At 40.6% G+C, this 15378-nt stretch overlaps 1 protein-coding gene across 2 annotated transcripts in view; it reads left to right on the top strand.

Moving 5' to 3' along the window:
• pak5 (p21 protein (Cdc42/Rac)-activated kinase 5) overlaps positions 1-15378 on the top strand; it is an 83054-nt gene that overhangs the window by 30998 nt on the left and 36678 nt on the right. The window contains exons 2-3 of one of the 2 annotated variants that reach the window (XM_030047224.1): positions 5284-5507; positions 7233-7277. In XM_030047224.1, coding sequence (XP_029903084.1) covers positions 5304-5507; positions 7233-7277 — 249 coding nt within the window. In that variant the 5' untranslated portion in view covers positions 5284-5303. The remainder of the gene's footprint in view (positions 1-5283; positions 5508-7232; positions 7278-15378) is intronic. The other variant, XM_030047225.1, reaches the window with a different exon arrangement.

Below are 15378 nucleotides of genomic sequence, written 5' to 3'. Positions count from 1 at the left end.
TTCAGTGACGGTTATGTGTTGGATGGTGATTCAGTGTTAGGCTGCAATCAAACCCCGTTTAGTCACTTTGTGTCTCACTGCGATGATGCAGAAGGCAACTTTTTGGCCGACATATTTAAGGCAGTGCCTTTTGTTAGACCGCCTTTTACTTTCACCCTTGACGTTATCGTCATTTACTTTATTTTAGGAGTGTCACTTCTCATCAGTGGAGTTTATGTATGCCACCATTTCATCTTTCAAAGGGCGCTTTGTTTAGATGGTCCCAGAATAGCAACAGGGTCAGACACTTTGGGCCAATTTGTGGAAGTTTAAGTGGCAATCAGCCAAAAGCGGAAAGGTTTGCTGGCATGTCCGCATTGCGTAAGAGATGATTGGCAGCTCGGCAGAAAGTGGATAAGAGCAGGGCTGAGGACTGAGGGGCGTTCGCTTCCACAGGTTATTTCAAGGGAATACTTGTGGAAGGCATTTATGCTATGTTTTAGCGAGTGGGAAGATGTGATTGAGCAGGAGAAAACTGGTTTTGTGCAGGAATCGGTTGCCATTGATTTATTGGTCCATAAGTAGTTCAGTTCAGTTGCTTCTTCTTAAAATAGCTGAAGGCAACCATGTGTTTCTTTCATTGCCTACCTCTCTTTTTGGACAGCCTTGATATTTCCGCAACTTATCTCAAGCAATTCATGCCGAAAGTTAAATACATGATTTAGTGCGTGGTATGTGACAGTTGCACAGGAAATTCTTTATAAGCGACTGTATGCATCCCTTTAGGGCTGTAATGTGATATACTGCACCGGCTCTCCAAGTTTTGCTTTAGTGACTCATACTGCGCCATCATTTTTTTTTTTTTTTTTTTTTTTTTTTTTTGTGCATTTTGACTCCTACATGGTTTTGCAAGCTAATGCAAAGTCGGGACTAATTTGGGGACATGAGTCAACATTTTACCGACTCAAATGCCGATCTTTTCATGACAAATATAGCTAAAATGTGCCTCCACGTTTTATATCCAAGTGGTGTCACATTCACTGTGTATCAGTCTCTCGTATTGTATGTCACATTCCAGCTACAGTGAATTGATACAATGCATCCCTCAGTGATTACAGTGTAAACCGAGGCTAACAGTGAATGCACTATAGAGAGTGGAGTTGTGCAGACACGCCTGTGGGACCAGGTTTCTATCTCTGACTTAGCACCCTTTTGATCCAGTACAGAGCTTTATACAGGCAGCAGTGTACTGCATGATAATTTGCTGTGCTATGCTCTCGCTCTTCTGTATGCATCACAAAAGCCCTAAGCCTTCTCATATCCATCCTATCCTCCCTCCCCTCCTCTCTCCACCTCTCTTCCTATCCTCTTCTCTAGCTCCTTTCCTCTCTCCCTTCTCGTCTCCGTCTCCTTCCTCAACCTCTTGACCACACTCCCCTACTTTTCTCATCTTCTTCTCTCCCATTCTCATAATCTTCCATGTTTGAGTTCATTAATTTTGGCATGTCTGGCTCTCCTGTGGGGCGGCAAAGAGAAATTTCTATATTGCAGATGTTGTTTTTTTCTTCCCCCCTGCGCTGTCTTAAGGTTAGGTTTGGGAATAAATTTTTCAATGAGTTCAATCATTGCACCTTGCCCAGAAAGTACTGCCAGGTCCCCTTTAAACCGCTTAGTCATTTTCAATTCAAGGTCCCGTTTCTTTGGGAAGCCACAAATTCGCAAACCAAAATAAACTTACTGAAAGAAACTTTGTTTGGCAGCTCATCTGGGTATCTACAATGATTTATTCAGCAATTACAGCAGTTATGGAGAAACAGTACTATTATTACTACTATTAGTGCTACATTACTGCTGTAAGTACTGCTACTACTACTACTACTGCCACTACTTCTTCTACTACTATTATTGCTACTACTACTACTACTGCTACTACTATTAACAATAAAAATAATAATAATAATTACAATTATAATACATTTAATGTCTGATGTACTTTTTAGTAATGATGTAGGGTTTCACTTTAAAAAAAATGCATACATCATAACAAAGGTAAGATGTTTTTGTTTTGTGATTTATTATTTGATTTATCTATTTATTTATTTATCTATCTATTTATTTATTTATTTATTTATTTATCTATTTATTTATTTATTTTTCATTTTAATTTTGGCCCCCATTTTGATATTTCCACAGTCTCCTTTTAGCATCAACCTAGACAATAAAATCCACAGGTGGTCTGGCGGTGTGGTTGTGCTCATGAACAGTTTGTGTGTTTGTGAGCGTGTCCTAATGTGCGGTATGGGCTGATACAGCAAACATTATTTGTGAAAAAGCCAGGAAGGAGGTGGAGAGATAGAGTGAGAGAGATAGAGAGAGACAGAGAGGGAGAGAAAGAGAGAAGGGTGGGAGTCGGGGGGGGGACTTTGTTTTGCTCCAAGAACAATGTCTCTTAGAGGAAAATGACACAATAGGCTCTTTTCAGCACAACCCCCTCAACTCCCACATCATGACATCTTGTTCCGATGACCGTGCATCCACCGCACCCATCGTTAACGCAGCAGGATTTCCAAAAAAAGGAAAAAAAAGAAAAAAGTTCCTCTTTGCACTGGAGGTAAAGTGCAGCAGCAGTGCGGTAAACAAGTGCGGTGCGACTCCTTTCCATGTCTGTGCAACCTGCACCCCCACAGAGCTGAGCTGTGTATCGCAACCAAATGTTATAACAGAAAATATTTATTTAGAGTAGGTGCTATTTTAACAGGTCATATATTTTTTTTATTTATTCTTTTTCTGTTCTCCTCAGTGCACCAGCTACTGCTTTTTTAAATGTTTAGGTTACATAACCAAAGTGGACCGTTGATTTTTTTTTTTTTTTTTCCAGCTCGTTTGGACGTTTTCCTTGTTTCCTCCTCGCTGTTTGTGTCCTGCAGCATCTATAAGGCTGAGAATAGCACGCTACACAAAAGCCGAGCAGAGTACATAAACCGCACAGCACAAAACAAAACTGCACCATAAATGCACAACAGGTACCTACAGCCAAACAAGCTGGCTGATCAAAGATATAGACTAATAATTTCCATACAGCATGTAGTGATGATTTAGTTGATTCTGTTTCTGCCTGTTTTACTACTTTGAAATCAGTACATGCTGCATGTTAGTAGCTGTTGCATAAAAGTATTTGTTGCAGAACGTTCTTTGTTGCACAATATACTATTGCATAGGATTTTGTAAGGCTCAGAGTTATGTCAAAAAACTGTTAAATCAAAGATGTAAAGATCAAAACCTTGTAGGCTTGTTTACACAACTTCTCCATCTATGCTGCCTCCCTCATAAGCGGTGCTTTACATTGAAGGATTTAGTAGCATCAACTCTCTCAACATCATCAAGCGGTCCAGTGTAACTAGAATGTAGTAATTTATACCATCAAGGAAAATTAGATGCAGATTTTCAGAGATGGAAATGCCTTTTATTCGGCTGATTTAAACAGACAGCTGTTCAATCACTTTACCAGAGCACCAACTGTGATTTAAAGCAATGCTTAAATCTGTGTCCACTTCGGCTGCAGCATGGAAGCCACATCAGCCGTAATGATACAAATCGTAATGAGGCTTTAACGTGACACATTTTCACCCCAACAGTTAAATTTATGATGGCAAGTTTACAGCTTTTAAAAAAGACCCTGGTACAAATAAACACACGCTGAGCATTACGTGCTAATTAACTGTCAAGGCTGAAATGTATGTGCCTGCGCTCGCTCGTGTGTATCGGTGTGTGTGTTTGAGTGTGAGTGTCTGATATGTTCATTATGTTGCTCCGTGTGTTCGACGTTCCTGCTAGGAAGACGAGTGCAGGTTTGATAATGCCGCGTATGGAAACCACGTTACGAACGCCTCTCATCTGCATCCACTCAGCCTAACGCGCCGCCACGTCTCCCGCCCTCACCTCCGATATGAAATACAAATTCTGAATGCACTCAAGGTCAACAGGCTATACATGCTCAAGTGGGGTACAGCTTGTGGAGGACAGATTGAAAAACCTTTGAAAAAACGATCACAATCTGCAATTCTGAACAAAAGCATCCATCGTGATTGTGATACTGTGTGTTGTGCAATAATGAGTTTCATATGTGCATTCATGGGTTTAGTTTGTGTAATAAATCAGGTCTTTCTTCATCAGTTCATTGAGCAGATTGAACAGCACTTTACCAAACCAGGTAGAACACAATAAAGACACAGTGAATACTGCTGGTTTTTACATTCCTGTATGAAATAAGCCCCAAACACATTATTGCTTGGCTATCAGCTGTGGTGACAGAAAACGTTCATTCAAAGCAGCTACCATTTAGCACACAGTCTGCACCTTCACCACCTTTTTGAATTGGAGGTCAGAGACAAAATCATCTCCACAATCCACCAAGAGCCTTGTGACAGTGAAACCTATCCCTCATTTCCATCGCAAAAACATATTTTCTCATATTTTCTCCCTTTAACTTTCAGTTAAAGTTAGCAGGACTGACTGACTGCGTGTTTACAAAGTTTGAGTTGAGTTTGAGCTCTCAACACTCTCCAGTGGCCAGAAATCGCTTTGTGCAGCCGCTCTTTCAACCATTCAAAAAAATTTTTTTTAGGATTTATTATCATAGTAACTAAGTGATGCGTTACTCAATGGCTTTATGATTGTGAGATTCAAAAATGTGCATCTTTTGGGAGTCTGGGGGTCGAAAAGAAGACAACTTTTTATCAAATATCACATTGAATAAACAGTATCATTATTAACTGGTTGTCTAGAATTTGAAGTGACATTTCTGTTCTGGATTTATGAAATATGATTTTGTTTGTAGTTACATCTGTTTCCCTTATAAATTTCATTCATTTCTCGTTTTCAGTGCTGCTCCTTGAACTGGTTTGAAGCCCTAAAATAAATCATCCAACCAGGGCAGTCATTTTGTCATAATGTTAGTTAACCTTTTGGCGCATAGTGGTCACTACAGTGGACAGCTGTTTAAAGTCATTTTCTCCTAAATGCAATGGTTTCTATGGTGGAATTGCATATCAGCTGTTAGAATGCTCTCTGCTGCTCCCCCCCATTGAGGTTTATGCAGAGACTGTCAATTCTTGTTGCTGAAAACATAATAATACTAGTATCATGACATGGTATTACCAGTCCTGCATTCTTAAAGAAGTATGGAGACTCACAAAAGTGTTCATGCCCTAAGAAGAGTAAAAACACATGAGAAAAAAATATTGACTCAGGCTTTCATAATTCATGCATCAAAGGGTTAAAATGTTCTTTCGTTTGGGTTGCCAGGTTTGCCAGGGTTTTCCAGCATGTTTGGGAAGAAGAAGAAACGGCTGGAGATCTCGGCTCCGTCTAACTTCGAGCACCGGGTCCACACGGGCTTCGATCCACGGGAGCAGAAGTTCACCGGGCTGCCGCAGCAATGGCAGAGCCTCCTGGCGGACACTGCCAACCGGCCCAAGCCCATGGTGGACCCGTCCTACATCACCCCCATCCAGCTGGCACCAATGAAGGTAGAGTGCAAGTGGACAGGGAGCGTTAGGTCTAAACACTGGAGGAACAAATCCGTCTCACTTCCTGTACCTGTCTGTCTCCAGCCACACCTTTCTTACATCTTTGCTCTTCTTTCATCACCTTTCCTCTGTTTCTCCTTATTTATCTAATGTCACATTCTGTCCCCACCCCTCTCTGTCTTTACTAGCTATTTACCTCTGCAGTTACCCATCTTGATTTCCTCTTTCATAATAATCTCTTCACTTTTCCTGCTCCAGTCCTTTCCTCACCTTTTCATGCTCTGTATTTCTGTATGTCTCTAACACTGACTGTCTCTCACCACTCTGTTGCACTCTGTTGTCTTTCTTCAGGGGGGAAATGGGTAATTCTCCAGTGTTTATGTCAAAGTATACTACATTAGATAAGATTTGGTTACATTTGACTATACTAGATTGTTGAATTTAAAGGAACAGTTCACCCAAAATACAAAAAAAGATAGATCCCATTTAACCCTAGTCCAATCTGTCAATCCAGACAGTTTCTTCGCGATTTGGTGAGGTTTCCATTCCATCACATGCTTCCCTGGCTGGACTGTTTATTTAAAAAGCTCAAACTGTCAAACATTTATATGTGAAAAATTCAACACTGACAGCTCTTTTCCAAAAACAATAACACGGATAAGACGGTGAAGACTTTGATTAGGAAAGAACTGGCTTATTCCCACAAAGAAGTACAAATTAGTAGCTGATGGATACTGATTGCCGATTTTTTCTGGCAGGAAATAGCTCTATATGGATGGGTAGGTGATATTTAAGGTAAGTGGGTGTTTTGGGTGAAATGTTCCTGTCAAGGAAAGTCATAGCTACCAAGAATCCAAATGCAGCTTGATTGTTTTAGTGGTTTCTTGCAACATGACTGCGTGAATTCCCCACTGCACCTCCTCTGTGACTGTGATTGTGTGTCTCCTCTTGTCTCTGAACCTTCTGAGTGTCTCCTCTGATGTGTTGTTGTTCATTGGTTCTTCATAATATTTTTGCTGATCAACTGAAAAATAAGGACGACAGCTACAGCTAAAGGCACACTATGGAACATTTGACAAATTGCACCTTTGCAGCAGAAAACATTGTGCTATAACACTCAAGACGGTCATTCCCTTGATTAGGTTGTATAAGCCTACATGGTGTTGAGCACAGAGGTTGGCCCACTCACTGCTTTAAAACGTGGCACCCCTCCTCTTCTCCTGTCCTCTGTCTGTGGTCCCATCATACTGCATGTGTGACCCAAGCCCTGCTTTTTCCAGCAGGCCGTTGCCCTTCAGCTTTCAAACCTTTAGACCCTTTTTCCTGTGAGTGTTACAACACCTGCTTGCACTGACATCATTTTTGTTGACCTTTACGATATACTTAAAGGCTACATGCCACATAAACGTGTCAGTTTCAAACAAGTTGAAATGATGTTGAAAGTTGATATTTAGCAGCGCAGCACTGTGTCATATTAATGGCTGCAGCTGAATGCATCTAAAACGATGTTTACCATGCTACTTTTAGCACTATTTACCAAGCTAAGTTGTGCAAAGCAACTAGGAAGCACTTCCAGGTGCCGTTTAAGGTGTCGGGACAGTGTCAGGAAAAGACATGATCAGACGTCCATGAACTTCCTTTAAAAACCCTAGAACAGCAATATGCCACAGGAGATATCTCTGAAGAGGGGGAAACAAGAAAATAATTCTCTTGCTCTCTTCACAGATATCTCCCAAGAAAGTCCGGTCATCCGAAACGCCGTTGCTAAAAGTATGACTTCTATTTCCCTTCTGTTTTTGTTTTTCCCCCTTCTTCTTCTTTTCTTTTTTTTTTTTTTTTTTGTTGGTCACTCTCACACAATCACAACCTGCTCTTCTCCTCTTTTGTGTTTCTACATCTCTCCTCCGCTGTCTGCTGCCATGTGTTCAGGTGGAGGTGGTGTGCCAGCAGCAGTGGGGAGAAAACATTAGAGAATGAATCCACACATGACATAACTGCATCGCTCTTGCCAAGTGTTTTCTTAGACCTCATTACCACTCTCTTTTTGTGCCATTTGCATGAGCCTCCCTGGAAATAACAATATTAACTGCAGCGGAATGTTTCCCTTGTTTCCTTCCCTTGTGTCATCAGCGCTTTTGATGATGATGATGATTACTGTAATTATTTTGATGATGATACTGATGATGATGATGATGATGATGGTGATGATGATGATGCAAAGTGCATGATGCCATGACAGCTGATCCTGCTCTGCCATAGGCCCCCATTGTAGAAAATAGGTCATGTGGGGTTTGCATGTTAGAGCCCCTCCTGCAGTCCCCTCTTGATGCAACCCAACTGTGCTGACAGGAGCCAGTCCTCTTCTCTTCTCTTCTCTGCTCTTCTCTTCTCTTCTCTTCTCTTCTCTTCTCTTCTCCTCTTTTCACTTCTCTTCTCTCCTTTGCACTCTTCTCTTCTCTTCTGTTCTCTTCTCTCCTCTCCTCTCCTTTCCGCTCTTCTGTTCTCTCCTCTCCTCTCCTCTCCTCTCCTCTCTGCTCTTCTCTTCTCTTCTCTCCTCTCCTCTCCTCTCCTCTCCTTTCCACTGTTCTCTTCTCTTCTTTTCGCTTCTCCTCTCCTTTCCTCTCTTCTCTTCTCTTCTCTTCTCTTCTTTTCTTTTCTTTTCTCTTCCCTTCCCTTCCCTACTCTCCTCTTTTTTTACCCCTCCCCTTTATTGTTATCTACTCTGATCTGAACTCATCAAAGGCTCTTAGTCACTGAAATGAATCAAACATGATGCACTCCCTCAGTCGTGAAAGCACGATATGGCCCGGATGCTTGGCAAGCTGTGTAGCTTTCATTTATTTATTATTTATTTTTAAATCACACCAAGAACACTGAGTTGTTTTACAGCACATCTATAAATCTTACATAGCCAAAAGTGAATCCTGTTATCTGTGTTCTAGGGCAATAAAAGGTGAGCATTTTAACTCAAAGCCAACATTTAGCATATTTCTGGCTTCTCTGGCTCACTTGCCCTCCATTCAGTGCTCCTCTTTTCTGGGTTTTTCTCCTCTCTCCTTTTTCTATTCATTTCCTCATCATAATAGAGTGTCTGTGTCTATTTGAGTGTGTATGCATGTCTACAGGAATGTGTATGTATGTATGTATGTGTGTGTGTGTGTGTGTGTGTGTGTGAGAGAGAGAGAGAGAGAGAGAGAGAGTGTCCCTGACTCTCAAGGTGGGCAAGGTTATTTATAGTATCTCACCCATAGCCTGATATCTTTCTCCCTTGGTTGCCCTGACACTTGATTGACATTAGACTTCCTCTGCATGGCAGACTCCCCCAGCTCTGTCTGCTTGTGTGTATGTGTGCGGTAGTGTGTATGTGTGCGCGTGTGTGTGTGACAGGGAACTGCTTCACAGACATGAAGCAGTTCCCTGTCTGGCAGACCTCCAGTGCCCTCGATTCAGTACAGAGGCCCAAACTACAGTAAAAGGTCGACATGGTGTGTGTGCTTCTGTGTGTGCACCTGTGTTTGTGTGTTTGTATATGTGCTTTTTGTGCATGTGTTGTTCAGGCAAGCCCTTGTCTGTGTGTGTGTGTGTGTGTGTGTGTGTGTGTGTGTGTGTGTAGCAGTTAGAGAGGTCAGCATGGTCATCATGCTGAAATAACTACCATTGTTGCCCTCTGGCTCCTGCGCTCATCGCTTATTCACAAAGCTTGTAGCCTCGTTGTCAGACTGCTCATCTCAGCTGAGCATTAGTATTGCTTAAAGCCTTGGCTCCCTTCTCTGTTCTATACCCTTCCCCCTTCACCAGCCCTCAGCACACATGCAAATCCAGTAGTAAGCTAACGTCATGCCTCATAACAGCATTTCCATGTTTGAAACGTTGGGGTCTTAAAGCTTCTGCAGCCTGACAGTCTCAAATTGTGCACGTGGGTGTGCATTTATATCTGTGTCTGTGTGTGTATGTACTGTACATGCCTGGGTTTTTGTGTGTGTGTGAGTATGTGGTGGGGTGTTTGCAAATGTAGCACATTTATAGCTATTGCCTTGCAATATTTTGTCTTCATGTTTATCATGGCTTTGTATTACTTGTTTTGATGTAGACATATAGCAGATGATGTGTGTGTGTGTGTGTGTGTATGTGTATGTGTGTGTGTGTGTGTGTGTGGTTAGCAATAGCAGGGACAGTACCGTAGCTATTATTACTGTAATGGCAGTCTCATGCAGCTCCTTGACTTTCACACCCTCAAAGTGACGACTCCTGTGGAGCTGAGTGGATAATTTACCATGAGGGCTGTGTGTGTTTATCGGTATGCACGTGTTTGCATGTGTGTATGTGTGTGAGCATGCGAGCATATGTGTGTGTGCCTGTGTTGATGTTATCTCCCTGTTCTTATTTGATCACAGTTTTCCACAGCTGTGAGCCAGAATTAGGCAGCGGTGAATGAGAGGCAGCATGACAGGAATATGAAAGGTGACGTGAAATGAAACAGCGTATAAGTTTCATGTGAAGTGGATTCCTTTTGTGGGGAATGTGTTTGTGCCATATTTAGTATCTGCTCTGAAGACCCAGTTGCCTCGGCTGACTTGCATTCAATAAAGACACTTATAATATATCTTTAAATTGCCAAGCAAAACACATGTATACTAAGTCCTACTGATCTGATAGAAAGCGTAGGATTTCCACAGCAACGTCATCTCTGCATGCTCGGCCCGGTCTCATGGCTGTCTGCGGTGTAGTGATGAAGTTAAACATATTGATTCATGTAAATGGGGATGAACTGTCCTTTTCCATGACAGTCAGCATGACTTTCAAGCAATATTTTTCAATTAGAAGTATATTATAAGTATATTTCATGTCTGAATCACATTGCGCCATACTGCTGTTAGGTAGAATAGGCTTAACCAGCAACAAAGTCTGCATTAAGATCAATCAATCAATCAATCAATGTGATTCTTAATGCTAACCCCTTTCCTAATGTGAACCATGACCCTTTCCTTACCTTAACCATGACGACAAACAATTTGCTAATCTGCTAGTTAACTCTGGTGTATCTCAAGTTTAGTGGACGTTAGGCCCGGTCTTTATTGACACAGAACCTCTATCATCTGTACTTGTGATGTCAAATTTAATTATTACTGTATGCCGATGACACGCATGTTTAAATAGTTAATAAAAGACAACTTGCGAACTGTGAATGTTACTTAACCTCGTGCAACTTAATATAACAGCAAAACTGAGTGGCTAATTGTTGGCCCTGGAAAGCCGTAATCTCATGTTTTGAGTGACACTTTCAGTGTCAGGGATTGTATAATCCAGTGGTTCTCAATGCAAGCATTTGGCAGAGGCATGCATGTACAGTATATCACCGCAGTTAAGTAAGGGATGGAAAATAGCCTCAAACAGGTTTTTTTTCTGCCAGCATAGCTGAAGCAGGATTTGTTTCTAAAATATAAAGCCTGGCTTGAACCTCAGTTCTTCTGGTCAGAAAGATCATCAGTAAGAATACCTAGATACTTGTGCTGTGATACCAATGCGATCTGACTGCCCTGCAGGGTTACAGTGTTAGAAAGATGTCTTCCTGGCAAAACAAGATCAATTTAGTTTTAGTGGCATTCTACATGAGTTTCAGATCAACTAATCATGACTACATTGTGCAGTGGGAAGTGCTGTACCAGATATTTAAAATTTCTTTCTTTCTTTCTTTCTTTCACACACCCACAGTTCACTCAGAATTAACTTGCAGTCCACTTTTGACCCACCAGTTGAGACCTACTGGCCTAATCACTCAGTTGAAGTTCCTCAGTTAAAAATCTTGGTGCTGCATTTAACCCCAACTGTCTCTTCTGACTCCCACATTAAGGATGTTACAAAGATAGCACTTATCCACATTCGTAGTGTCATAAAAACTCATCTGCTGTTAAATATTGCCAGAGTTAAACATTCATAGATGCTTTTGTTTCATTGCAGAAAGGTTTTGTTTTCAGGTCTACCAAACTACAGTGTTAAAAACACTCAATGTGAACAAAATGCTGCCTTGTCCAGTATCTGAAAGATTTAAGTGTGTGTACTGTGAATGCATGTGTAAGAGAGAGAGAGAGCATAATGCATGAATGTGAGGTGAAGGTGTGAGTGCGAGTATGAGTAAGATAAGTTAACAGGCAGTTCTTGTGAATTACTGACAGGTAATGTGTGGTTTGACATTTCGGAGTCATTATTTCTTTGCGTATGCATTCATTGAGGAGATCCAGCCGTTGTGTAATGCTTATAGTGGGTTTTCTTGATGATAGTTAAAGCAGTTGGTGTTGTGGATTGGTGGGCTGATTGTAGAGAGAAGCACTGTGTTGTTGGATGGAGCCAGGCAAGGTGGATGTTAAGATGTTAAGATGCCATAGTGGAGTGTATTTACAGGGTTTCATTGCAGATCCGTAAAGTTTTGCTGATTTTGCACCAGCCATGCAGTCAGGGTTGTTGAAATTACACGAGTCTTACAACTGAGACAGTATTTTAAAGCAGTTGTTTCATTTTATGGCAGTGCTGAGAAATGCCAGATTGTGTCCTATTTCTAATCATGGGTCATTCTCTTGGTAGTGACAGAATAACCTCCTTAATTAGAGCTTCACTGATGATTTCGAGATCTATGTTGATGCATTCTGGACAGAATAGAGCTGGGTCTCGGTGTCATTTTGATGAATAGTGCTGAAAATGTACTGCACAAATGTTTATAGACCTTGGGTAAGCTGTGTCAGGCCCTGGGGCTTCATCACTAAAGACGTGGGTGAGCACTTTATGAAACTTGCCAAGGGTTAATTGAGTCAGGGAAGCCCGAAATTTTAAAGGAAGGATTTTCTTTTATCTGTTAGATTTGAGTCATATTTGATTTGGGGCGTATTAGTTGCCATGAAAGTACTTAAATGCATTGTTATGTTCTCTTTGTCGGAGATGATTGACAAGGCAAGGCAAGGCAGATTTATTTGTGTAGCACATTTCATACACAGATGCAATTTAACGTGCTTTGCAGAAAAAAAAAAGAAAGAGAAAAAAATGACAAAAGGGCATTGAAGAAATTGAGCTTTCTTCAGTTTGTTTGGAGCTAATGTGCCAGACATTTTGCCAATTTATTATGGTCAGAATTATCATGTGTGAGTCATTGCATGAGGAACTCTTCTTTCTTTCTTTCTTTCTTTCTTTCTTTCTTTCTTTCTTTCTTTCTTTCTTTTAATATTATTATTGTTTTTGTAGTTGTTTTTTATTGTTGTTCCAAAGTCCCTTTCCCTTTTTTCTTTTTGCGACAAGTAGGCCTATTATATGACTGCTCCTCTCAGTACAAGCTGTCCCCAAGAGCAGTGTGGGAGGCATTTCTAGAGAGTCATTTATTTCCATGAAGAATGCCCACTCTTTCAGGAAAAAATGTGTCAAGATTGTCCTGAAAGGCTTTTGCACACCTATAATAATGACAGGTGCCTAGGAGAGGTAAAGGCATCGTGGGATGAATGAAGGCATGCACGCTGTCGTCACTGTCAGAAACATGCATTCATTATTGATGCAATGTTAATTAATGAGTGTTTACAACATTTATTAATGATGTAACATTCTGTCATCTGACCATTTTTCTGCAAGTGAGGACAGTGTGCGGGACTTCATCCATCTACTGAAAAGTGTGTTAAAATCAGGATCTTTGAAGGACTGTTTTTTTTTTTGTTTGTTTTTTTCTCCTCCTCAGACATCATTAAAACCTTGTCTGGCATCAGTTAGTGCGGCATCTTTTCAGTGGACCTCAACACAATCCAGTGTAGCAACTGGCAAAGCCTTCAGCAAGAAAGCCTTCAGATGTATCTCCTTTTCAGAAACAGGACGTTAACAGGCTAGTCACACAAAAAAAAAAAAAAAAAAAAAACAGTCAGCCTGATGATGCTACCCATACAGGAGCTTGTTTTCTAGGTAAACATTGATGCACTGATGCACATAAATTCCACATTGATGGAAAATGAATAACTAAATTAGACAGCCTGATAAAAAATGTGGCCTGTGACTAGTTTTTCAGTATATACAATAAATATCCGACTCTACTGTGAGCTTCCGGCTTTGGAAAACTAGATGAATCGTGGTTTTAGAGGGTTTAAATGATCACAACATTGGACATTTTCCCTTCCCTTTCCTCTCCCCATCACTCATGTGCCAGTCAACAATTACACATTAAATCAGGCTCCCAGGCGACAAAACATAGCATTCACCCTGAACTGTTATGCTGTTGTTGTTTGTTTGAAAGCAGGTTTCTTTAGTTTGTCTTTATCAAACATACCATGGCACTTTCAGGGTCAATGTCATAATGTTAATTAAATTAATACTCCAATGTTTTGGGCAAAATACTTTAGACTTCCCCAGACCCAGACAAGATGTGCGATACCATTTTCACCTCTGTATGTCCAGTGGTTCAGTTCTTGCGGGTAGCATTTTGTGATAGCTTAGCATAAACACTTGAGGTCTATGGGAGTCATTAGCCTTGTTCCATCAAAGTGAAAAAATAGACCTTAAAACAACTCTGAAGCTGTCTTATTTACACAGTGCATCATGTGGATTTGAAGTACACAAAAATGAGAGTTCTTTTAGGAGAAGTTAATTTGTGACTGATCTTCCTAAACCTTGAACGGTGGGCAGATCACTGTGTTAGAGGGAAGGATAAATGTGTTGGTTACAGTTCGACCATCTAACTTCTCCCGAAACGACTCCCATAGATTTCAAGTCTTTATGCTAAGCTAACAGGAATGCTACCCATAGGAACTGAACTGGAGGTACTGAGGTGCAAATGGTATCAAACATTGTGTGTCAGTCCAGGTTAGTCGGAAAAAGGGTATTTTGCCCAAAAAATTGGAGTACTCCTTCAAGGAAAAAATATTCAACATGTAAGGATTTCATAGAACAACATTCCTGGTGAGTTCAGTCAAGTTTTAAGTCTGGCTCTAAGCGTACATCTCTTAATTCTGTCATAGAAAAAAGTTGGTCATGTTCAGAGTCATGGATTAAACCAGCAAAGATCACAGGAATAACATGTGAGTCCTGTTTTAACATGGATTTTTTTTCTCTAGCTTTAAACGCCATCTCTCTCTACTTCAAATAACCCGAGAGATTTGATCCTCATCCAGGAGGATGAGGATCAAATCTCTCCAGAACCTTCCTTTCTTGTGTCTCCCATAATCCTAATTCCTGTCATTACTCCTAAATGGGCTATTATGGAATATTTCATCCACGTTCAGGCCTACGTCATGTGTACTGTAAATAGTTATTACAATGTATGACTTGTTCGTAATTGCAATGTCTATTTCGATGCCTCGCCCTGCGCCTGTGAAGACGACCTCCACAGTGAAATGAGTCTAAACACAGGCCTGGTGTTTGGATATTTGCATATATATTGACTGAGCACAGTTAATAAGTGAGAATGATGAAGGTAGACTACTAAAGGGATAGATGGGATGAATTAAAAGACGCAGTGAGAGCATTGGTCATAGAAATTTGGATTGAGTACACACATATATGTTTTTGAACACCCTGTAGCTTTCATTTTGAAAGTGTTTATAAAGCTTTATTATTATTATTATTAGTAGTAGTAGTAGTAGTAGTAGTAGTAGTGCTTATGGAGTCAATGAGTGAGAGTCATATTTGTTGTGAATGCAGCTGTTTAACTCCTCATCCTCTATCCCTATTGTTATATCCTATATAGGAATACTTCATTCAGAAAGTGTATATTTTGTATCATTTCAGCCCTAGTGTCCAGCATGGATTACATAATGACAGGAATACTGACAAGAGAATTGGATTAAGATGCATAAACAGAATTTGAAATCACAATTTTTTAATAGCCTTTCATTTACAGTTTTTGGAACCT

The sequence above is a fragment of the Myripristis murdjan genome, chromosome 24 (genome assembly GCF_902150065.1).
Source record: "Myripristis murdjan chromosome 24, fMyrMur1.1, whole genome shotgun sequence".
NCBI lineage: Eukaryota > Metazoa > Chordata > Actinopteri > Holocentriformes > Holocentridae > Myripristis > Myripristis murdjan.
This window is presented reverse-complemented; position numbering and strand designations above follow the sequence as displayed.